Source organism: Perognathus longimembris, chromosome 11, assembly GCF_023159225.1.
Source record: "Perognathus longimembris pacificus isolate PPM17 chromosome 11, ASM2315922v1, whole genome shotgun sequence".
In the NCBI taxonomy this organism is placed as follows: domain Eukaryota; kingdom Metazoa; phylum Chordata; class Mammalia; order Rodentia; family Heteromyidae; genus Perognathus; species Perognathus longimembris.
The window spans coordinates 3,080,913-3,106,039 of NC_063171.1; the positions used below are offsets into that span (position 1 = coordinate 3,080,913).

At 43.1% G+C, this 25,127-nt stretch overlaps 1 protein-coding gene and 1 long non-coding RNA gene across 2 annotated transcripts in view; one reads left to right on the top strand and one right to left on the bottom strand.

Moving 5' to 3' along the window:
- The first annotated feature begins 17,196 nt into the window (after positions 1–17,196).
- LOC125359008 lies at positions 17,197–23,264 on the top strand. The gene is made up of 3 exons (XR_007212470.1): positions 17,197–17,207; positions 19,400–19,404; positions 23,136–23,264. It is a non-coding gene; the product is annotated as an uncharacterized LOC125359008 (long non-coding RNA).
- Positions 23,265–23,305: 41 nt separating this feature from the next.
- Positions 23,306–25,127, bottom strand: part of Aldh7a1 (aldehyde dehydrogenase 7 family member A1) — a 39,274-nt gene continuing 37,452 nt past the window's right edge. Inside the window, exon 18 of the mRNA XM_048356435.1 lies at positions 23,306–23,446. Within this exon, the coding sequence (XP_048212392.1) occupies positions 23,392–23,446 (55 nt within the window). The 3' untranslated portion in view covers positions 23,306–23,391. The remainder of the gene's footprint in view (positions 23,447–25,127) is intronic.

Below are 25,127 nucleotides of genomic sequence, written 5' to 3' on the forward strand. Positions count from 1 at the left end.
TGAACATACCAGGTTGGGTAGCAAATTAACCACATACAGACTATCAGAGAACAAGTTCATTGGCTGTTTAACATGGGTCAGTGCCAAGGTGACTGCATACAACTCTTTAAATTGTGCAGAGCCAGTGATGGCTTCAAAGTAATGGGTGGTCTCTTTCCCAACAGCAGGGGGTGAGGCGGAGCACACCACTACGGCAGAGTCGGCTCGTCCCCCATCTGTAAACACATTGGCAGCCTTGACAAGAGGCTTGGTAGAGAAAAGCACAGGGGGTGTCCATTGTAGCCTGGAAAATGAGGTCACCCATCTTGAAGTGCCATAGTGGCAATCTATCTTACCCATAAAGCCCTCCAGGGCACTAGAGACACGTGCATTATTTCTTCTGACCCATTCAAAATCTGACAACTGGTAGGGAATAGTTAGCACGTCGGGATCTCTCCCATAATGTCTCAGGGAAGTATCCCTGCCCTAAATTACCAAGTCAGCTAGCTGGTCTAGCTGGGAATAAACCCTGGGAGCTCCTCCCACTGATGCGTGCACCCATTGAAGAGGCTCGCCTGATTGTGTAATTACAGCTGAGGAGAGTTCAGACCCAGGGAGGATCCAAAGGCAAAGTGGGCACTCAGGCTTGTAGCGTGCCAGCTGTGCCTTATTTAAGGCCAATTGGATTTTCTGGAAGGCTGTTTGAAGTGATGGAGTTATTTTAATAACATCAGTGGGCGCTTTGCCCTTCAAAGAGTCATGGAGCGGAATCAGCTCTTCTGTAGGCAGTTGAAGCCAGGGTCTTAGCCAATTAATTTCACCTAACCATCTTTGCATCTCCACCAGAGTATAAGTTGCCTGGAAGGATAACTGGGGCTTGAGTGGGCATACAGAGTCTAGTTTAAGCTCTGCCCCCAAGATCTTAAAGGGGTATACTTTCTGAACCTTGTCACTGGCTATACATAGCCCTCCTCTTTGAAGGAGTGTTTGGGCCTTGCTATAGGCCAAGTCTAGCACTTGAGCATCTGCTGATCCAATAATAATATCGTCCATGTAAATAAAAAGGACAATATCTGACTGGTTCTGAAGGGGTTGGAGAACTTGTGACACATAATGTTGGCAGAAGGCAGGACTATTAACCATGCCCTGGGGTAATACTACCCACTCATATCTCTGATCAGGTCCCTGGTAGTTAACCGAGGGCACCGAGAAAGCAAACTTCTCACAATCCTGGGGGTCGAGGTGAATGGAAAAGAAACAGTCCTTGATGTCAAGTATAATAAGATTAAGATCCCGAGGAATAGAGGGGATCCATGGCAACCCTCTTAAGGGGGTGCCTGCGGGGACTATCTGCTCATTGATTTTCCTTAGGTCCTGTACCATCCTCCATTTACCTGAGGCCTTTTGTACAACAAATACCGGGCTATTCCAAGGGCTCAGCGAAGGTCTAATATGCCAAGGGACAGTTGTTCTGAAACTATTTCCTTTAACTTTTCTAATTTGTTTGCCACCATTCATATCATCCCAAGGGAGCCAGTCTCTGGTTGTTTCACTTTCAGCTGTGCCTCCCACCCCCAACGTCTGTGGGCCGGGGATTAGGTCCCACCACGGGGGCACTAGCTCCTTCTTTAATATGGTCTGGTCCACTCTGGTGTCTATTAAGACTCGGAACTTTTTCCCAGCTATGATGATTTCAGTCTTTGGCCTCATCTCGGGGACAATGGGAACTGCCCAGAGGGCCTTAGCCTCGGGCTGTTTATTGGGCCTGTCTCGGGATTGATCACCTCCTTTGGGTGACGGGGCTGGAGGGCGCCCCCTTAGTCGTTTAAAGGCCTTCCCTTGGCATCAAATCTGGACCGACAGTCTCTCCGCCAATGAAATCCCTTTTGGCAGCGGGAGCAAAGTCTTTTGGGTACCTCCCTAGCTCTCCGGCTTGGGGACTGTGCCCTCACGGCACCAGATCTTACCGGGCTAGATCTTGTGGTGTTAGAGGGACAGACCCTCTTAGTATGACCCCAGCTGCTGCATGTGTAACAGTGCTCCCTGCTTACCTCACCGGTGGGGGCCGGGGCGGGCTCCTCAGTGAACAGAGTGGTCAGCGGCTGCGTCTGGCGGGCTCACGCGCCGGTGCCCCGACAAGCGTAAATCCAGCTGTCCACTGATCTCTCCTTTACTCCTGCGCAAGCCAATCTGCATTCTGTTGTCATCCCTTCCCACACAAGGGTCCTTAAAAAATGATTTACCTGGGACCCAGGAAACTGTCTGTGGAGATTGTCTCTCACTCGGCCAACGAAGGCAGCAAGGCTCTCGTCGGCTTCTTGGATGGCTTTTATTGATGAGGACTCTAGGGGCCTTCCTCTCAGACTGCGCCATGCTGCCAGTCCCACAGCCTTTATCTGCTCCCAGTAGGAAAGATGGACCCCAACAATTACCCACTGTTGGTTCAGCAGTGTGTTGTTTAGTCTCCATGAATTGTAGGATTTTCTGTGGTGGCTGTTTGAATTGAGCTCAAATTTTATTCCATTGTGGTCTGAGAGGATGCAGGGAATGGTTTTGATACTTCTGAATTTGTACAGATTTTCTTTGTGCCCTAAGATGTGATCTATTTTGGAGAATGTTCCATGTGCTGCAGAGAAGAATGTGTATTCTGTTGTTGCTGGGTGGAATATTCTGTAGATGTCGGTTAAGTCTAGTTGGTCTATGCAATTGTTTAGTTCTGTGGTTTCTTTGTTCAGTTTTTGGCGAGTTGATCTGTCCATAGGTGATAGTGGAGTGTTAAAGTCCCCAACTATCAATGTGTTTGGGTCTGTGAGTGTTTTTAGAGTCAGTAGTGTTTGTTTGATGAAGTTGTGTGCTTCTACATTTGGTGTGTAGATATTTAGAATGGTTATATCTTCCTGTAGGAGAGATCCCTTTACTAGTATGTAGTAACCTTCTTTGTCTCTTCTTACCTTTTTTAATTTGAAGTCAATTTTGTCTGATACTAGGATTGCAACTCCATCCTGCTTATGGGGGCCATTTGCTTGATAGATTTGATTCCAGCCTTTCACTTTTAGAAGATGTTTACTTTTGCTGGATAGATGTGTCTCTTGGAGGCAGCAGAAAGATGGATCTTGATTTTTGATCCAACTTATGAGCCTATGTCATTTGATTGGAGAATTAAGTCCATTAATATTGAGTTAGGATTGAAAGGTGATTGTTTGTTCCTTTCATTATATCTATCTTGTTAAAAGCTGTGTCTTTCCATTTCTTGATCTGATGTTTACTATTTAGGGTTCATTTCTCTGTCTGTATTGGGATCTTGATTATTTTCCCTGTATAGTACATGTTTGAGGATTTTCTGTAAAGCTGGTTTGGTGGAGATAAATTGATTCAGTTTTTCCTTACTGTGGAATACTTTTATTTGACCTACAGCTATGAATGAGAGTTTGGCTGGGTACAGTATTCTTAGTTGGTAGTTATTTTTATTTAGTGTTTGGTATACCTCATTCCAGGCTCTCCTTGCTTTCATGGTCTCTGCTGAGAAGTCTGGGGTAATTCTGGTTGCTTTTCCTTTATATGTCATTGTTTTCTTCTCCCTAACAGCTTTAAGGATTCTTTCCTTGTACTCTACTGATCCTGTTTTGATCACAACGTCTCGGTTGGATGTCCTATTCTTGTCTGATCAGTTTGTGGTTCTAAATGCTTCTTGTATCTATATAGGCCTATCCTTCTGGATATCTGGGAAGTTCCCAGCTAATATTCTGTTAAATAGGTTGCCTATCCCATTAACTTCTTTCTCCAAGTTTTCCTCAATACCTATTTTCCTTAAATTGGGCTTCCTGATCGTGTCTTGAATCTCCTGTAGCGATCTGTTTTGTTGATTGGACTGGATTTTTTATCTTTCTCCATAGTTTCTAGGGAATCTTCAGCTCCTGAGATTCAATCCTCTGCTTCAGTTATTCAGGACTGTAGGCTAGCTACTTGATTTTGAATCTCTTTTCCTTCTGACTGGTCTTTTCCATTAACTTCTTTCTCCAAGTTTTCCTCAATACCTATTTTCCTTAAATTGGGCTTCCTGATCGTATCTTGAATCTCCTGTAGAGATCTGTGTTGTTGATTGGACTGGATTTTTTATCTTTCTCCATAGAGTCTAGGGAATCTTCAGCTCCTGAGATTCGATCCTCTGCTTCAGTTATTCAGGACTGTAGGCTAGCTACTTGATTTTGAATCTCTTTTCCTTCTGAATGGTCTTTCCTAATGATTTCCATGTCATCTCTTAGGTCTTGCATGGACTTGTTTACTTCATTAATTTGGTTTTGAGTGCTGTCTCTCAAATCTTTTACCTGGGTAGCTATGTTTTCATTTCACTCTTGAATTTCATTTATCTTTCTATTTGTTGAGGCCATGAAATCATCTATTATTTTATGGAAGGATTGCTGTATTGATTCAAACTTTTCATTTAACATGTTTATCAGTAGACTTTGTAGAGCATTTTGGGAGTTCTCTTCTATGTCTTTGATTGACTGCTCTGTTTCCTGCTTCTTTTGAGTGGGAGGAAAGACTCCATTGCTTGCCATCTTTCTTGTGTTTCTTCTGCCCATTTGGATTGGGAATGCCAATGTACAAGCACCTGTGAGCACCGTTTAAGACCCAAAGCAGATCTTACCAAGCACTGTTGTGTAAATCTTAGAAGTTCACAATTATATACAGATACCTTGTATACCTGTCTATAAAATTAGATTTGGTGTTCCTAAAGAATACAATTTCAATATAACAATCGATCCTGGGCCCTGTATTCAGTAGTTATGTATTTACTCTTACAACCCTATGAGCAATTCTTGTTCTTATATTAAGTTCTTTTAGGACTGGCTTTCTCTATGAACCCCTTTGATTCACTCGGATTAAGCAGGGATACCCTCTATCCAATAACCAGGAGTCAATGGAACCTGGAGGTCCTGACAGTAAGTCAGGAGGGAAAGTTAGAGGTAGTAAAGAGAATAGAGTAAAATGTATGGAGGGTGATGGTTTTGGTTTAGTTTCAGTGACGTGGAAATGTGGAGAAGAGTAGAATCAGTAGAAAGAACAAGGTTAATATGATAGACAATGGAGAGTTAGCAGAAAAGAGTGGAGGTGTTATTCATAGGAAAGTAATTTTTAAAGAAAGAATGCAAAGAGAGAAATAAAGAAAAAAATACTGGAAGACAGGTGCACAAAACAGAGAAAAATTATTTTTAAAAACATAAAAGAAAAAAGAAAAAGAAAAAAAAAACAGAAAAATGAACAACCAAAAAAAAAAAAACTTGATAAAACAAACAGGTAAAAATGGAAAACAAGAAAACCAACAACGTTTCAGAAGTAAAAAAAATTTTTTTTAAAGTTTAAAAAATGTTTGAAAAGAAAAAAAAATGGAGTCCTCCTTTTTTGGGTGGTCTTTCCTCAGTCTCTGGTTTCCTTGTCATGGTCTGCAGTCTATTTTCCTGATTGGCTGTTTTGACTTGCTATCAGTTTGCAGGGGGCGGATCTGTTCTGACCCTTCTCCCCTGTTGGTGCAATCCTGGGTCTCTGTGGTTTGCACAGCTTTCAGGTAGGCCTTGGGCATCCTCTGTACATGGGGACGTGAGCAGTCTCAGGAACCGTGGCTCCTCTGTCTGTTGTGGGGCCATGGCCTTTAATTCCTGGCTTTGAATAGGCTGTGTACTCAGCAGGGCGGGGCACCTCTGGCCTGGTTTACCAGGCTGAGAGTTGCTTGCCTGGGGGAGGTTCCTCCCTCCTGGGCAGGGCAGCCGCCTGGCAGAACTGGCTATGGAATTCAGCTTCATTTTGGGCTGGGAATTGGACTTCCTCTGTGATGGGACCATTTATCTGTCTCAGGAACTGTTTGTTCCCCCATCTGGTGTTTCCGTGCCACTGGTAGCTGCTTGCTGCTTTCGCTTTAAATTTAGAAATTCCGGCAGGCAGGGTGGGGTACCTCTGGCTAAGCTGTGGCCCAGGACGAGCCTCCCACCTGGGCAGGGGGCATTCTCCTGGGTGGAGCTGGCTCTCACTGGTCGGTCCCTCTTGCCCTTTTCAAAGATGGCTCCTTTGTCCTCGCTTTCCCCAGGCCTGCTTTAGTTCTAGTCTGGTCTGACCCTATGCCAGTGTCAAAGATGGTGCTTTGCTCTGGAGGTGGGGGAAGAGCTACCTTCCAGAAACTGCTCTGTGGGCGCGAGTGAGAATATCTTTCGTGGGGTACTCACGCTTTCTCTGCGATTTCAGCCCGTCCATGCTCAGCTGCCGTCTGGAGGATTTCACCCTGGTCTACGCTGTGTGCTTCAGCCGCGCAGAATGTGGGTCGCTGTGCTGGTCACTGTGCCAGCACCAGCACTGGCGCGGTGGCAGGACACCGCCCGGAGCTCAAATCTATGTTTTCAGATGAGTAAAGTCGATTTTTCCTTCCTGGCCAGAATCCCTGTACTGTGAGAACTTACTCTGGCTGTCTTTCTAGGAGTAAAAGTTCCTATGGGGTGAGAAAACTGCATTGTCGGAGGGAGCTCAGCTAGCGCTCTGCAGCTCCTCCACCATCTTCCGGAAGTGACAATTCTTGAAATAGACAAATCAAGTTGATTTGGGGGTTAAGTAGAGCAGTAGCTCAAGGTTTATATTTTGAGCAGGGCTTAGTGATTCATGCTGTAATCTCAGCACTCAGACAGACAGAAGGGTCTCAAGCTAGAGGCCAGCCCGGGCTATGTAGAAAGACCTTATCGGCCCCCAAAACAAACAGAAAACAATTTACATCTTTATTCAGGAGGTACTAGCCCTACTTTAAAGACCATGAAATAAGATTGATTTCTGTCTTGTTTGGGATGCCTTTGCTTACAGCCAATATTTAAGAAGTGCATAATAGCTAAGATAGATGTGCATGAAAGTACAGTTAACAAAATTAGATCCGTTTTCAAAACTATCTGGAACACTGGAAATTTTATATATCCAGAATGTCTCCTGACCTTGTTACCTGGGATCACCATATGGGATGAAATCAGGTCCAATAAAAGTGAGAAACCCTGCCAAGAGCTAGTGGCTCGTGCCTGTAATCCTAGCTACTCAGAAGGCTGAGTTCTGAGGATCATGGTTCGAAGCCAGCCCAGGCAAGAAAGCCCACTCAGAAAAAGCAAGAAGTGGTGCTGTAGCTCTAAGTGGTAGGGTGTTAGTCATGAGCAAAAGAAGCTAAAGGGCAGTGCCCAGTGGCCCAGGATGAGAGAGAGAGAGAGAGAGAGAGAGAAAAATAGAGGATCATAATGCTTCCTTCCCTTTGGATTGTGCATGTAGAAGATCCAGGGGCTCAAATATCCTGTCTCTTACATCTCTTTTAGGAATAAATCCAACCAATTGATTGCAATTCCTATATCCAGGAAAAATTTACTAGTTTTTCCAACAACTTGATTCATGCTATTAAGCACTGTTTCTAAATTTTCCTATTTAAATAGAGCCTCACTGCCTCCTCCTCCCTCTCCCCCTCCCCCTCCTCCTCCCCCCCTCCTCCTCCTCTTCCTCCTCCTCTTCCTGTTGGTGGTGGAGCTTGAGCACTGTCCCTGAGCTCTTCAACTCAAGGCTAGCACTCTCCTGCTTGAGGCACAGCACCACTTCTGGTTTTCTGGTGGCTAATTGGAGATGAGTCTCATGGACTTTACTGCCTAGGCTGGCTTTGAATCATCAGATCTCTGCTTCCTGAGTAGCTAGGATTACAGGTGTGAGCCACCAGTGCCTGGCTAGGCTCCTATTCTTACAGAAACTACTTGGTGAAGAAAATCTAAACCTAACTTCCATCAATCCTGAAGTGACCCATTTGGGTCTCTTACTTCAGCTTCCCTAGTTCGGGGGTTAGAACATTGGGCCTCCTGCTCTCACTTGGCCTTTTCTGCTCAAGGCTGGCACTCTACCACTTGAGCCACACTTCTACTTCTGGTTTTTTGCTGGCTAATTGGAGATAAGAGTCTCACAGACTTTTTGTCCAGGCTAGCTTTGATGTCAGATCTCAGCTTTTCTAATCACAAAGCAATCTTCTTTCTGTGGCCCTCACACTTGTTTACATATAATAAATTCCAGGCATGTTTCTTTCTTTTTTTTTTTTTTTTTGGCCAGTCTTGGGCCTTGGACTCAGGGCCTGAGCACTGTCCCTGGCTTCTTCCCGCTCAAGGCTAGCACTCTGCCACTTGAGCCACAGCGCCGCTTCTGGCCGTTTTCTGTATATGTGGTGCTGGGGAATCGAACCTAGGGCCTCGTGTATCCGAGGCAGGCACTCTTGCCACTAGGCTATATCCCCAGCCCACATGTTTCTTTCTTGGTGTACAGATAGCCATGCTTTATTTAAAGAAACTATTGAAAGTGAAAACCTCTCTGTGTTCATTTGATTTTTTAAATAATAATTCAAGGAAACTACTGCCAAGGTTAATAGCCCCAAATCTTCGCAATCTTACACTGACTTGAGTTTTCAGAGCATAGAATGGCTGCTGTCATCAACATACATGCATGCACACACACACACACACAAACACACACACACACACACACATATGCATGCTTATCCATCATGGATGGTCTAGGCTCATAAAGCTGCATTCCAAACCAGTTGGTCCATCCCAGATCTTAGATTTGACTCCAAAGTGAATGAGTGAGGAAGGAGTGGAATTCCCAGCCAGGTGAGTGGAAGCAGTGCCTCAGAGGAGAAATGTGAGAATGGGGAGGGCTTACCTATCAATCATGCAAAGCCTTCCAGTGAACAAACTGAAGAGAACTTCTCTACCCTGAGTCTCTGTGAGCCCTGGGGGATAACCCATCATGTGTAAAGTGGTCCCTGAAGTAGAGTGGGGGTTTGCTACAATGAAACAGGGTTCCCCCCCAAGGGAGGGGATTCCTGGTTCCCCTAAGAGTCCACCACACAGTCTCCAGCTACAAGGTGACAAAAAGACAGTTTTATTGGGGAAGTAAAAAGTGAACCGACAGGCCTTGGTCGCAGCCCGGACTCGGGAGCCGAAACTGCCAACCACGTGTGGAGCCCAGACTCGGGAGCTGGGACCGCCCCCGTGTGGCCTTCCAGCCTGGTTATAAGGCAAACATCACAGACAAACTTGTCACACGCAGGTGACCAATGAAGATACAACACTTACAGAGCATGCTAGGCCGCACGCAGGTGGCCAATAGAGTTACAGTCTGTCTCATAATATTCATTTGAACTTAACCTATCATTTTAGTTAGAATTGACGCATGGATTTGGCGGGGCTCACATGATGCAGGCGGATATGCCTACTCACAGCCTGTTCCCTTGAAGCTCCCAGGCCTCAGGTGGTTAATCTACATAACTTATCATAATAAAGAGGAGGACACAGGTTCCCTTGAAGCTCCCAGGCCTCAGGTAGTCAATCTACATAGTAAAGGGAGCTTCCCTGAATAGGGTGGGGGAGGGCTTAGTGGAGATGGAGTTGGCTTCTGCTCTAATCTGAGCTGGAGTCAACCTAAAGTCCCTCCACAGCTATTAATGGCATTGGGCAGATCTGGCCTCCCCATTACAGTCCCCAGCTTATTTCTTAGGTGCGCCAGACATCAAGTTCCACTCAAGATATGCCAAGTCATTTTTGCCATGCTTGTCTCTCAAAGTACTAGGTTTGTTTTTACTGACTTGGCTTTTTCCTTTGTGCCCATGGGGTTTGACTGAATATTGTGATTTTTCAATGGTAAAACTCTAAAAACAAGTTGAGTCCCAACTCTAGAGTTTGTAACACTCCTGTGATTATTCAGGTATTATCCAATAAAAAAAAATAGTAACCAGAAAGAAGACAGTAGTATAGCACTAACAAAGCTCAGGCCCACCAGCTACAGGACAGACACATATGCACATTGACACTTGGGAAATCAGAACATTGCTCTTGTTAAACTCTTGGTGATGCTACCTAAGAACATAAAAATAGGTTGTCAATATAATTTAAGTTGTTACAATTGACTCAATGATATTAATTGTTGCAAATAGGATTGTTTGCATGGAGAGAAAACTGCAGAAAAGCCAGCAAAAAAACAAAAACAAAAACAAAAAAACACAATAAAAACTGAAGGGGTAGAGTGCCAGTCTTGAGAAAAAAAGGTAAAGGACAGTACCTAGGCCCCGAGTTCAAGCTCCATTGCTGGCACATAAGAAGAGAAGAACTGAAGGAACTTTAAAGCTCTCTGGCTCATGCCTGTAATCCTAGCTACTCAGGTGACTGAGATCTGAGGATCACAGTTCAAAGCCAGCCTGGGCAGGAAAGTCCACAAGACTCTTATTGCCAATTAACCACCAGAAAATCAGAAGTAGAAGCCATTCCTTACCCCATGTTGTGGGACTTTTCTCTCATCCCCCACTAGGTGTGTAATGTACACAGCAAGCTAAGGGATCTAAGATGGTACTGAAGAGCTACACAATTGTTCTAAAGTAGTGACCATTTTTCCTTCATCTTCCAATTTCTGCTTTTACTGGCTCTTCCCTGATTGAAGCCTTCAAATGTCCACAAATTCCATTTTACAACTTTCCTGCTGTGCCTACTAGCCAACATTTCCTCTATTAGCTGTTTTCCCTCAGAGCCCAAAGAGATTTCAAATCCCAGTACTTGTTCCAACTTTCTATTGCTAATAGCATTGCCAGAGGAGAAGCCATGTGAGAACAGAGTGGAAAGTAATTCTTTTTTCTTTTTCTTTTGTGCCCATACTGGGGCTTGAACTCAGGGCCTTGTGCTCTCACTTGGCTTTTTCATCCAAGACTGGTGCTCTACCACTTGAGTCACATCTCCACTAGTGGCTTTTTGCTAGTTAGTAGGAGATAAAATCTCATGGACTTCTCTACTCAAGCTGGCTCAAAACCTCAATCATCTTTGTTCTATACACTTGGTATGGTATTTTATTATTTAATCATCTTTAAGTAGTTGCACAAATGGGTTTCAACATAATTTATGAGTACAATTCATCTTGATCGGTGTTGCCCCTTCTATCACTTGGTATATTTTAATCATTCTTGCTGCTGCACTTTTACATTATCAATTGGGCCCAGAGGTATCAAGCCTATGGGTTTGCTAAATTTAGGTCAGTGATAAAAACATCTTTTCTCCTTAAGGATCCCTTTAAACAAAGGGTGGTTCATTAGCGTCTCCTTTCAAGACAAATGTCCTTTTTTTTAAAGTTAATTTTATTGTTGTTGTTGATATAAAGGTGGGTTTATAGTTACAGAGGGGCTATAGTTACATAAGTTAGGTAAAGAATGTGTTTTGTGGGGCTGGGGATATGGCCTAGTGGCAAGAGTGCTTGTCTCATATACATGAGGCCCTGGGTTCAATTCCCCAGCACCACATATACAGAAAATGGCCAGAAGCGGTGCTGTGGCTCAAGTGGCAGAGTGCTAGCCTTGAGCAAAAAGAAGCCAGGGATAGTGCTCAGGCCCTGAGTCCAAGCCCCAGGACTGGCCAAAAAAAAAAAAAAAAAAAAAAAAAAGAATGTGTTTTGTTTTGGACAATGTCACCCCTTTCCTCGCTCTCTCCCAGTTACAATTATCCTTTCTTGAGATAATTTTTTCCACTTTGGCAACATATCTGTGGTCAAATGAGTTGCTTTATCAAAACTTTCCAGAAAAGTGTCTTTTGTCAACTATTATTTTTCCCAGAGCATAGTCCTCCTTTGGGCAAGGTCAAATGGTGTGTTTTCCTACTGCATGCTACAGCTCAGTGAGGAAGGGGGAGGCCAGTTGGAAAGGCAAGTGCATTCCTGACCAAGTTACTTATTGCCAGTGGTTCTTGTGTCTAGCCTATGGCAACCTCATGCCTTGTTCTCCCTAGTCCCTTCTGGCTTCAGTACTGAGACAGAATACAATAGGCTCCATTTCCTCCTCGTTTTTTTTTTTTCATTGTTGATAGGACAAATTATAACAGGATATACTTCCGAAGACAACCATACTTACACTACTTGCTTCTTCAAAAAAAAAAAACCACAATTATATTGCATAGATGATACACAGAGAGGTTACAGTTACATAGTCAGGTATTGAGTGCATTTATTTTTGAACAGTATCACCTCCTTCCCTCATTTTCTTATTTTTATTGGGTTTAAGATATTACATATATTTCACAGTATACATTTTTTTTGGCCAGTCCTGGGCCTTGGACTCAGGAACTGAGCACTGTCCCTGGCTTCCTTTTGCTCAAGGCTAGCACTTTGCCACTTGAGCCACAGCGCCACTTCTGGCTGTTTTCTGTATGTGTATTGCTGGGGAATCGAACCCAGGGCCTCATGTATACGAGGCAAGCTCTCTTGCCACTAGGCCATATCCCCAGCCCCACAGTATACATTTTAACTTTCACAATGATGGAAATTGTCATTCTACTCTACATAGCTTATGAAGTCTATGATCTTTAACAGTAAAATCACTTTCTCCATTTCGGATGATATGTATATTACATTCCTTTTGTTTAGCAACATCTGTTCCCTCCTTCACTCATTCCTTCCTTCTCATTCCCACCCATGAGTTGCTTAGTTCCCTTTCATCAGTGTCCAATGTAGTGATCGTACCCTCTGCTATATTATTATTGTTATTATTACTATTCTCATATACTTTCCATTCATTCTGTGTCCTCTTTGCTTTTTACTGTGTTTTGGTATCTTGAGATCTGTTTACTTTGTTTTGTCTCTTTGTATTTTAATTCTAACACCCAATGGGAGACCAAACGCCATTCTATCCATTTTCCAGCGAATGCCATTATTTTATCTTTTCTAACAGCAGTGTAAAATTCCATTGTATATAGGTACCAGATTTTTTAATCCATTCATCTCACTACCTGCTTCTTTCCAAGGGACTTTGTGTTTCTGTGCTGACTTGAACTCAGGGCTGGGCACTGTTTTTTGGTGGGGGGGTGTTGCTCAAGGCAGCACTCTATTACTGGAGCCATACAGCCACTTCCAGCTTCTTAGTGGTTAATTGAATGTAAGAGTCTCATGGGCTTTCCTATCTGGGCTGGCATCGAACTGCAATCCTTAAATCTCAGCCTCGTGAGTAGTTTGGATTATAGGGGTCAGCCACTAGTGCCTGGCTCATAAAGGGATGTCCCTATTGCCTCTGTATGTGCAGAATCCAGGCCTAGAAGGAGGCTTTTCTAGGGTGACAGCAGTGAGCCAGCCCTCTGCCATCTTGCAAACAGAGAACAAATCTAATGCATTTGAGCAAATCACCATGCAAAGATCATGTGAGATGAGTGCAAATTCCTGGATGGTCTGCAATAGGAACCAGCACACCTGTGGACACAGCAGCTGAATGGCAAGGTTTGCTGCAACTAGAGAGCCAAACTCACAACCCCATCCTATGCTCTCTCCTTTGTGCCACTGCACAAGCCACAAATAGGCCTGTTCACTTGGTTCTGCTTAATTCTTCATGACACCTATCTAAAATTGAGCATAAGAGCCCCAACTTAATTAGATCCTTCCCATTATCTAACATAACCCATAGCCACAAGTTAAAAAACAATTAAGAAAAAACACCTGGATATGAGTGGTACATGCCTATAATCCTAAATACTCAGGAGACTGAGGTCTGAGGACTGGACTTTGAAGCCAGCCCAGGTAAGAAAGTCCACAAGACTCTTATCTCCAAGCAACCACCAAAAAAATGCAAGTCAGCAGTTCCACTCCTGGCATTTATTCAAAAGATTACAACAAGGTTACAGTAAAGCCACCAGTACAACCATGTTTATTGCAGCACTATTCACCATGGGCAAGATATGAAATCAGCCCAGATGCCCCTCAATGGACAAGTGGATTAAGAAAACGTGGAATGTATAGACATGGAGTTTTACATTTTACCTGTCCATAGGAAATAATGATGTTGGACCATTTGTAAGGAAATAGAAATACTTGGAAAAAATATAGTAAGTGAAGTCAGTCCCAGAGAGACAAAGGTTGCCATGTCTTCCCTCATTTGTGGTAGCTAGAACTAGCCTATAAACCTACAAGTAAACTCATTGGGTGGTGTATGGTAAACTCTTCAGAGAACTCAAATAGTGCAGTTCTTGATAAAGACAAAGCCTAACAAAATAAGCACCAGGAAATAAATGGGTACTTGAAGGAGATGAAGATCCCTAAGAGGAGAGATTAGAGTAGACTGAAGAGAAGAGAGGAGAATGCAGTCAAGAAGTCATTATATATACTACAAAATTAAGAAAAGTTAGGAAAGGGAAGGGCCAGGGAGGGAGGGGGAAAGGGTAACACTGATCAAGATGCACTGTATTAGCAAACACTTTGTAAAATGGCAACCCCTTTGTATAACTATTTTAAGATAATAAAAAATAAAAATAGGGGCTGGGAATATGGCCTAGTGGCAAGAGTACTTGCCTCATATACATGAAGCCCTGGGTTCAATTCCTCAGCACCACATATATACAAAATGGCCAGAAGTGGCACTGAAGCTCTAGTGGTAGAGTGCTAGCCTTGAGCAAAAAGAAGCCAGGGACAGTGTTCAGGCCCTGAGTCCAAGTCCCAGGACTGGCAAAAAAAAAAAAAAAAAAAAATAATAATAATAATACCAAAGTGGAGCTCTGGTTCAAATAGTAAAGAGCCAGCCTTGAGCAGAAAAGCTAAGGGATAGTGCTCTGGCTCTGAATTCAAGCCCCAGGACTGACAATAATAATAATAATAATAATAATAATAATAATAATAATAATAATGTAATAATATGAAGAAATAAAATTTCCTTGTTTATTCATGTCTAAGAAGATATGCTAAACATACTTAGGCAATCAGTATATACAGGAAAGTTTCTGTTAAGAATAAAGAAACATTCTGGTCTCAAGGAAGTTACTTACATGAGAAAAGTTTACCTAGGAAATAGAGAAAATATTAATCCTTTAAAGGAATCCAGGAAAGGGAAAGTGGACTCTGCAACAGAAAAATAGCACAAAAATATTTTTATAAGAATGCTTAATGAGTGTCTTCACCTTATATCTATGGGTAAAAAAATAATGATAATATTAACCAGGGTGTCTTCATTTCCTTCTGTGTTGCTGCAGTGTGTAAAAGCTGCTTTTGCTGGACCCATGAATTAACTAAAAGCAGGAGCAAAGCTTGGCATGGCTGCCTCCATTCTGTTCTCCACACTTGTTCTAAGCGTTTCTCTCTGCAGCTTTCTGTGCAATCAGCTTGGAATCTAGGAAGGATAGGACTAATCAATAACTTCTTTAGACAAGGGACTGAAAGTAATCCTAAGGAACAAGACAAACCTCCTCATGACAGACCTCCCACAATGACAACTTCTCTGGAACACCTCCTGACATAAGGATCAACCACACCTAGATATGACCATGGGGTTTGTGACAACAGTGCCAAAACACATTGGAGAAAGGACAACTCTTCAACAACTGGTTCTAAAAAAAACAAACACCCACCTATAGAAGACTGAAGTTAGATTTCCATTGAAATCACTTCAAAATGGGTCAAAGACATTAATTTAGGACCTTGAAACTTTTATGGTACTAGAAGAAAATATAGGGAAACACTTCAAGATTTAGGAATATGGAACTATTTTCTAAGTAAGATTCCTATAGCTGAGGAAATAATAATAAGAATTAGTAAATGGTATTAACTCAAATTTAAACCTTCTGCCCAGCAAAGCAATCAACATAATTAAGAGACACCCTTCAAACAAGTGACTAATATATATAACATACAAATGACTAAAAAAATTAAACACTAAAAAAAAAAAACAGTCTCATCAATGAAGGGACAAATGAACTAACAGACAGGAGTACAGTCAACAAGAACAGGACAAAAATGTTCAATGTTATTAGCCATTGGGAAAATGCAAATCAAAAAACTTCACTGAGATTTCAGTTCATCCAGTCAAGTGGTAGAGTGCTAGCTTTCAGCCAAAAAGCTCAGTGACAGTGACTAGTTCAAGCCCTGAGTTCAAGCCCCAACACTAGCACCACCCCCCGCACCCCCCACACACAATGGAATTGTGTCATGTACAGAAAAAAGAACTAGAGATCATTGTATTAGGTGAGGTAAGCCAGACTCAGTGTCTGGAGACTTGACCCAAGTTTGAATGCTAGCCTAGCAATCATGAAGCCCTGAGCTCAAAACTTAGTACTACAAAACAATCATGTACAAAAAAGAAAAAGAAAAACTAGACTCAGAAAGCCAAATACCACATTTTCTCTCATATATAATATCTGGTTCTTTAAATGAAAATAAAATTTAAAATAAATAATAAATAGATCTGAAAGTAGAAAGGGCCTAGTTGGGAAGAGGGAGGAAGCCACTGGGAAGGGGAACAAGAGAGGGTAACTGGGAGTTAATATGATACATTGTTTACATGTATAAAAATGTCATCATGAAAAGTATGATTTTGTGTAATTGGTATATGCTAATAAAAAACAATAACCATAAAAATCATTTTAAAGGATTTCAATGTTGTTGTTTTTTTCAAAAGATGTGTTCCTAAGGTGGTATTTCCTCATATTATCCCCAGAAAGGGCAAGGCAATGTATCATTTAATCCCCAGTAAGAGCACAAGGTCTCAGGTCCTACAGAAGAGAGGAGCAAAGCTATACCAGGGCAATGGCTCATGCCTAGAATCCTAGCTATTCATGAGGCTGAGGCAGGGGATGGTGAGTGTAAGGACAGCCTGGATTACAGAATGAGACCTTCTCAGTCTCAATTTAGTGGGGGGGCCCACTAAAGGAGATCAAATTATCTCCTCATTCCATTTGGGATTTTCACAAAGAAAGCCAAACAATCTGAATATTCAGTGACCCATTTGAGTTCTAGACATACAGTTTCAAACTTAATCAAAAGGTGTTCAGCTCACCACAATCTAAGATCAAGTCTGGAAACTATCTCCCCTAAATAAGTCCGTTTGGTATGAGGATTATTGTGAGCTGCAGACAGATTTATTATTTTTTTTAATACTCTCTTGTACTCCCTGTCTTATCTGAAAGCAGGCCACAAACTCACTGCCCTTTCTACTAGGAAGGACAGGATAAATGTGGGAGACAGCACCAGAGAAAGCCATGTCCCCAACTTCACTCACCCAACTTCACACAAGCTCTTTTCCTCTGTCTTGTCATTTTCTAAAGTACATTTCCTTTGTTAGCATGCCATGATCCCACAGTCTAACCAAACCTTGAGTTACTCATCTCTGAGTACTGCTCCACTGCCCGTGTCATCACAGCACTCATGCTAACAAAATGCTGCTTGTTTTCCTCTAATGGGTCTCTCAATAGTTCCCTTTACAGCAACCCTGTCAGACAACCTCTAGAGTAGCAGAAATAAAGGTCGTTCTGAGGAGCCTCACAGGATGACTTCCTGAACCCATTTGGCATAGCCAAAGGCAGCTGTGGCAAGCTTGCCATGGTTCAGGACCCCGCAGGGAACCTCCTGGCTCCCTGCACTGTGCCTACCCAAAATACACTCCAAAGGCCAAGGCCTTTGTCAGCCAAAGAGGCTAAACCCAACTATGTGTGCTCCCTTAGGCTTTGTTTGCTAAAAACTACGAACCTTGGATTGTCAGTAAGCCCCAACTGTCCAGATTTCTATGCCCCTCTTATGGCAATGCTGGGATTTATACACTTGGAGCTTCTGCTTGCCTGGCTTGCTTGCTCTGCTGGAGATCTATCATTTGAAATACAGCTCCACCCTTACATTTTACTACTTATTTTGAAGATGGAGTCTGGAAAATGATTCTGCCAGGACCAGCCTCCAACTGTGATCCCATAGATCTCAGCTCTCCTGAGTGAGGGACCTAGGATTACACATACGAGTATCTGCACCCACACAGACTTCTGGGCCTCTCTCTTTATAAAGCTAGTGTCCCAGGGATGATATAGGCCAAGACCAGCTCAGCACACAAAGTGGGAAACCCTAAGCACCTCCACCAGTAGCACCATGTGTCTAGCACTCATTACACAGAATGTTTGCACTTTCAGTGTCACATCTGTACTCCTTTGGAAAGAAAAGTGTGTTGGTGAGATTAGCTCCATTTTATGGGAGTGTATTAGGCATTCCCAGTGCTATACAGCCCAGTGCTGGGAATGAAATCCGGTCTCTTGATAACCCTAAGACTATATAACATGACAAGCTGCTGAACCAGAGAGTAGGAAGTGAGCAGAGAGGCCAAGAAAGGGGGAAGCTCACATACAGGTCACACCTGCTCCAGGACTCTCACCTCCCTCCCCTCACAGCTGCTTTCCATCCCGCCCACTGGCTGCCCAAAGCCAGCATGGCCAGCTGTTCCCCGGTCTAGTCATCTCCTCCACCTCCTTCTAACCAACTTGGAGATTTCCCCTGAAGGCCTGCCTTCAGACACTCACAGCTTGTATTTTTTGCTGCAGGCTGAGGGATGGGTAGCTCTGAAGAAAAGACAGCTGAATCCAAATGAGTCATTAATTGGCAGGTAACCAGAGTGGGAAGGATATTCCTGCTAGCAAGTAGAGCTTAAGGGCAGCACGTTTTCCTCAGCACCTACTCTGCTCTCTGGGGCTTCCCTAGGCAAAGGCTTGTTTCTGCACCCTCCCTGGCCTGACATGCTGTGTGACTGAGTTCTGCCAGTGCACGTGATGTGAGCCACTTCCAGTCACACTCTGAAAGGCAAGGGGTGACCTTCCCCCAGCTACTAGCTGCACCACGGATATGGCTGGGAGCCACCCTGGGCTATGCAGAGGGACAACAAAGGCTTGGACACCACATCCTTTGCTCTTCTTTTATCTAACAGTTCTGCGGCCACGAGGCAGTTGGGAAAGCGCTCTGGGTAGAGGCACGGTGTGGGGGACATGTACAAGCCACGTGAGGAAGGCCTGAGAGGAGAAACAGGGCCAGCACCACCAGACTGGAAGGGTTGGGGTGCAGGTTGGTTACAGGGGGATGATAGGCAGGAGAATGAGCCAAGGTAATGGCAGCATGTTTCTCACTACTGGAGACAAGAAGAGGCCAAATTAAAATGGTTCCCATGATGCTGATGTGAACACATTGCCAAATGATCATCCATGCGCATGCCCTCCTGCTGTGGACCAGGGCAGGGCCCCACATCAACGGGCCCACCCACTGCAGTCTTAACTTCTGACAATGATATTTAACAAGAAAGACCAGGACTCCTTGGAGAAGTGTCTGATTCTAAGCTGGGGCCTGGAAAGGTGCAAACTCAGCTTTGTGTCAAAAGGCTGGGGACATGTCAGAAAGACACAGAAGCCAACTTTAGGGGATGCTGCTGAATAAATCAGGGACATTTAAGTTTATTAGTAGTAGTAGCCAGATGCCAATGACTCACCCCTGTAATCCTACCTTCTCAGGAAGCTGAGACCCACAAGATTGAGGTTCAAAGCTAGTCTGGGAAGAAACGTTTGTGAGACTCTCTCCCTCCAATTAGCCAGCAAAAAGCTGGGCTGAAGACATGGTTTAAGTGATACAGCACAGGTCATGAGGAAGCTAAGCCAAGCAAGCAGGAGGCACCAGGTCAAACCCTGATACCAGAAATCTAATCCACAGTGCTGAGATCAAACGCTAGATCTTGTGTGTGCTAAGCAAAGGCTGACTTATGTTTCTCAAATTCTGAGCATCAAAACATGTAATTAAAAAAAATAAGGGCTGGGAATATGGCCTAGTGGCAAGAGTCCTTGCCTCATATACATGAAGCCCTGGGTTTGATTCCCTAGCACCACATATAAGAAAACAGCCAGAAGTGGTGCTATGGCTCAAGTGGCAGTGCTAGCCTTGAGCAAAAAAAAAAAAGCCAGGGACAGCGCTCGGGTCCTGAGTCCAAGCTCCAGGACTGGGGGGGGGGGGGGGGGGGGGGGGAAGGAATAAGTGGATCATATGCCACTGGATAAAAAAGGAAAACATAAGTATATGCAAATATAAATTCATGAATAAATGGAAAGTTTGGAATATATACATCGTTTTCAAAATACTCTCTTGCAAGGCCTAGTAATTTATAAAGAATAAAAGAAATCCTGACCCCAGCCAGTGACTCATTCCAGCTACATACTCAGGAAGCTGAAACTTGAGGATTGTGGTTGAAATCAGCCCAGGCAGGAAAGTCCATGAGAATATCTTATCTCCAATTAATCACCAAAGAAGCCTAAAGTGGAGCTGTGGCTCCCTGTAACTCCAGCACACTGAGGCAGAGGTGGGAATATTTTGGAGACCAGGGTGGGCTACATAATGAGATCCTATTTCAAAACTTAAAGCAAGATCTGGACACCAGGTCATGCCTATAATCCTAGCTAGTCAGGAGGCTGACATCTGTGGTTCCAAGCCAGCCCAGCAGACTCCTATCTCCAATTAACCAATAAGTCAGAAGTAGAGTTGTGGCTCAAGTGGTAGAGTGCCAGCCTTAAGTGAAAATCCTAAGACAGCACCCAGGCCTTGAGACCAAGCCCCAGTACTGGCACAAATGAACCAATGAATGAATGAAGACAACACAGAGGTTTCTGCTACAAAGGACACCATGAGACAAGTAGCAAGAGTTGACTAGGATCTGAAATGTAAATGCTGCATCATTCATTCATCCATCATTCTTTCATCACTGTACTGTAGCCACACAGGAAATATCATAATTAATCTATCTTGGACAGTTAGGGGAATAAAGGAGTATCAGATTGACAGAGCATTCTCAATAATTTAAGGGGGAAAAAGTTCTAACTACCATAGTTGCAATTTTTAAGTTTATGCCAAAAATAAAAATACTACCATAGTTGCAATTTTTAAGTTTTTGATATTAAAAAAACTGTTTTTAAATCCTAGTTACTAGGGAGGCTAAGAACAGGAGAATTAGGGTTCAAAGACCAGCTAGCCAGAAAAAAATTGAGACCTCCCTTCTATAGCTGGATATAGTGGCATGTTGCATGACATCCCAGCAATGTATGAAACAGATCAGGAGGACCATGGTTCAAGGAAACCCAGGCAGAAAATTTATTGAAATTCCATGTCAACAGAAATGGAATACAGTGTTAAATGCTTATAATCCCAGCTAAGATGGGAAGCCTAAAATAGATGTATCAATTAGGAGTATAAGAGTACCACAATTCCCAGTGCACTATTCACATTCATAAGTGCACCAATCTTGCTACTTAGATTCATAATTTAACCCTATCACATACCAGCTGTGTGACTTGGGGTAAATTCCTTAACCTCTCTGTACCTGTTTCTTTTCAAATAAATGGGAACCATTACAGTATCTGCTTTGTAGGACTGTCATAACAATTACATAGACTTACATTTTTGAACACTTGATGTGAATAAAGCAAAAAGAACATCCTATGAAGCTGTTCAAAATGGAAATCTCAGGCATGATCACTGTAAGGATGAGAGGAGACTGGTAGCTGAGTGCTAGTGCTATAATCCTAGCTAAAGAGGCTGAGATCTGAGGACTGAGACTTGAAGCCAGCCTAAACAGACAAATCCAAGAGACTCATCTCCAATTAACCAGCAAAACATCAAGCTGGAGGTGTTCCTCAAGTAGTAGAGGACCAAGCAAGAGCCTGAGGCCCTTAGTTCATACCACAATTCTAGAAAAGTACAGGAAAACAGAAAATAAAACAACTTAATTATATTTAAAATAGAAATCTGCAATTATATGCAAACATTGAGGTTTGTTTTTATTCAAGATCACTAGGTGAAATCTGCAATTATAGACAAGCATTGAGGTTTGTTTTTATTCAAGATCACTAGCAGAAGTAGGCTACAGGAAACAGCATAGCAACCATGCTGGGAAGGAAAGCTTAGAAAAGTAGGAGGCTGAGTTCATTAATTCTCCTGCTACTGAAGTCACCTCATTCCTGGACAAGCCAGCTCAATGCATGTTGCTCCATGGAGAGGCTTGCTTTGGTCAGCAGTGCCACCTACAAGTCAGTATAGTAAAGACAACTGCCCAATATCAGCCAGAGTTCCAAACCCTACAATTGCCAATCTAGAAGGATTTGCAAGCAAATAGCAAAATGTGAGTGGTTAGTTGCCAGATGTTTCATATTTAATCGATCTGTGGAAATAAACAGCCTCTATATAACTTACTCTAGTGTGGTTTGCTCTTTGGGGCTGACCTCTAAGGACTCATTTATTTGAACTTTGTCTTCTGGATTTTTTTTTTTTTAAGTCTAACAAGCATACTTTCCAAAACATCCCTTTACTGATGAAGCAAGGATTGGTTTACTTTGTAACAGAGAAGCCAAACTGCTATATCCTGTATTAAAGATAAGAAGTTAAAAAAAAAATACCAAGTGCTATGGCTCACGTTTGAAATCCTAACTACTCAAGAAGCTGAGATGTGAGCATCTCAGCTTGATGCCAGCCTGGGTAGAAAAGTTTGTGCAAGAAATGGCGAGACAAAGGATGAAAAAATTAAACAGCATCACTAGACACTATGTTGAAAATGAACTATACAACTTATTGGGGTGGGGGACCAGGGGAAAACTGGGAGAGGTGATACTGTTCAGAGAAATGTACTCATTACCTGTACATCACTTTTACAATAACAATAAATAACTGTGCAACTCCATCTCCAATTAATCAGCAAAAACAAGACTGGGAGTGTGGCTCAAGTGGCAAAGGGTAAACTAAGCATGCAAGCCAAAGGGTTTGAGATCATAAGTTAAAGTGCCAATACCAGCAAATAAAATTAAATAAAAAGGTCAGGTCCAAGGATCATTTGGATAATATGCATAGAACTTTAAATTGAATCTAACAGGGAAGGTAAAACTCATTTGTCAACTGGGAATGGGGATTATAACATATACTCAAAATCAAACTGATTAATAACTAAAGTATCAATAGGCTACAGAGAGGAAAGACTTGATTCTTTTAAATCCAGAATTCTATACCCAATCAGTCAGTATGAGGACTACGTACCTCCCTGTTGGAGTGCCACTCCTACTTCTTGCCAATGTTGTGACTTGGCTGCTTCCTTACCCTGGGCTCTGATAGACTAAAACAAAACTCTTCCACTGTGAGACAGTCTCTGTATAAAGTATTCCAGTAAAAGAAACATACAATAGCTGGGAAACATAGTATCCAGGGAAGAAGAGGCTCTAAAAGAGCAGAGCAGCAGAGAGAAGGAGAATGACAGCTGAGCAGCAGCCACACTGAAACAAGGGACCAAGGGCACCTGGAGAGTGGAACATGGTGTACTCCTCCACAAATTATAAAGTGAGTAACTCTGAGAAAACACAATAGACAACTGGTGATATAAAAATCCATCCAACCTGGTTTTTTGTTTTAACAAATGGGGCTATGTGTTATAAACATTTTATTCTGGTTTGTTTAGTAATGACTGTCTCGATTTGGTCAGGGATTCAGGGTCCTTAGAGATGATTAGTCACACTCATGTTCAAAAAGCTGCATTTTATTCAGGGTAAACCTTCATTTTCTCAGTCCGTCCTCCTTGGAGCAGCCACAGGAATGCACACGTCACTGAAACTTGATTCCCTGGGCTAGTGGGAGGTCCTTACTGTAGTTGATTGTGCTGACAGAAACAGGAAAGAAATTAAATAGACATCACTCACATGATACAGAAGGCTTTCATGCCACGAAAAAAAATGCAGGTGTGCTTATGTTAAGCTAAGTTCATGGAAAAAATAGGATATAAGACAACATTAGTATGAATTCAGCTTTATAAAAATATACACACAGCCTGGAAGCACATAGCACACCCTAACTCAGCTTTTCTTTTGAGCAGGACACAGAATATAAAACTGTTACTGTCTTTCTTTCAATAAATGGTGTTTTGGGGGCTGGGGATATGGCCTAGTGGCAGGAGTGCTTGCCTTGTATACATGAGGCCCTGGGTTCAATTCCCTAGCACCACATATACAGAAAACGGCCAGAGGGGGCGCTGTGGCTCAAGTGGCAGAGTGCTAGCCTTGAGCGGGAAGAAGCCAGGGACAGTGCTCAGGCCTTGAGTTCAAGGCCCAGGACTGGCCAAAAAATAAAATAAAATAAAATAAATGGTGTATTGGATTATGAGGAGAAAAAACAAATATCTTAGTTGGGCAGAAAGAAAACAAACTATAATAATATAGAAAATAGAAGCTTCTTTGTAGCTAGTCAGCTGGAGCAGAGGAAAAGGACCCCACTCAATGGGTTTGGAAAAGTCATCACTAAGTATTCATCTAAAGGAATGCCATTGATCACAAATGGCAACACCAGCAACACTGCATGTGTGTGGGACTCAGTGAGCCACAGTCAAAGCTCTTTGGATGCACCCAGCAGGGGCACTGTGGCTAAGGCCAACAGAGCCTAGGATGACAAAGCCAGCCAGGTCACAGCACTGGCAACAAGCAAGGAGTGACACTGGAACAGTGGCCCAGGGTTCCTCCTAGTACCCCTTTAACAACCCAGCCCACACAACCCAGCACCCACATTCTGCTACTGTACTTAAATAAAAGCTATTTTGTTTTTTCCTTTTGTCCCTGTCCTGAGGCTTGAACTCAGAATCTGGGCACTGTCAGTGAGCTTTTTTTTCAAGGCTAGCACTCTACCACTTAAGCCAGAGATCCACTTATGACTCTTTTGTGGGTAATTGGGGTTAAGAGTCTCAGACTTTCCTGCCTAGACTGGCTTCAAACATGACCCTTGGATATCAGCCTCCTAAATAGCTAGGATTACAAGTGTTAGCCACCAGTGCCTGGAAATCCAAGCTATTTCTATGCCAGGTTCAGTGGCTCATACCTGCAAATCTAGCTACTCAGGAGGCTGAGATCCGATGATTTCAGTTTGAAGCCAGTCAGGTCAGACAAAGCCTTGAGACTCTTACCTCCTATTAACCATCAAAAAAGCTAGAAGTAGAGCTACAGCTCAAGTGGTAGAGTGCCAGTATTGAGCAAAGAGCCAAGTAAGAGAATGAGGTCCCAAATTCAAGCCCCAGTACTGGCATCAAACCAGTACTGGCATCAAAAACACCAAAAGTGGGGCTGGGAATATGGCCTAGTGGCAAGAGCGCTTGCCTCGTATACATGAAGCCCTGGGTTCGATTCCCCAGCACCACATATATAGAAAACGGCCAGAAGTGGCGCTGTAGCACAAGTGGCAGAGTGCTATCCTTGAGCAAAAAGAAGCCAGGGACAGTGCTCAGGCCCTGAGTCCAAGGCCCAGGATTGGCAAAAACAAACAAACAAACAAAAAAAAAACCAACACCAAAAGTCAGG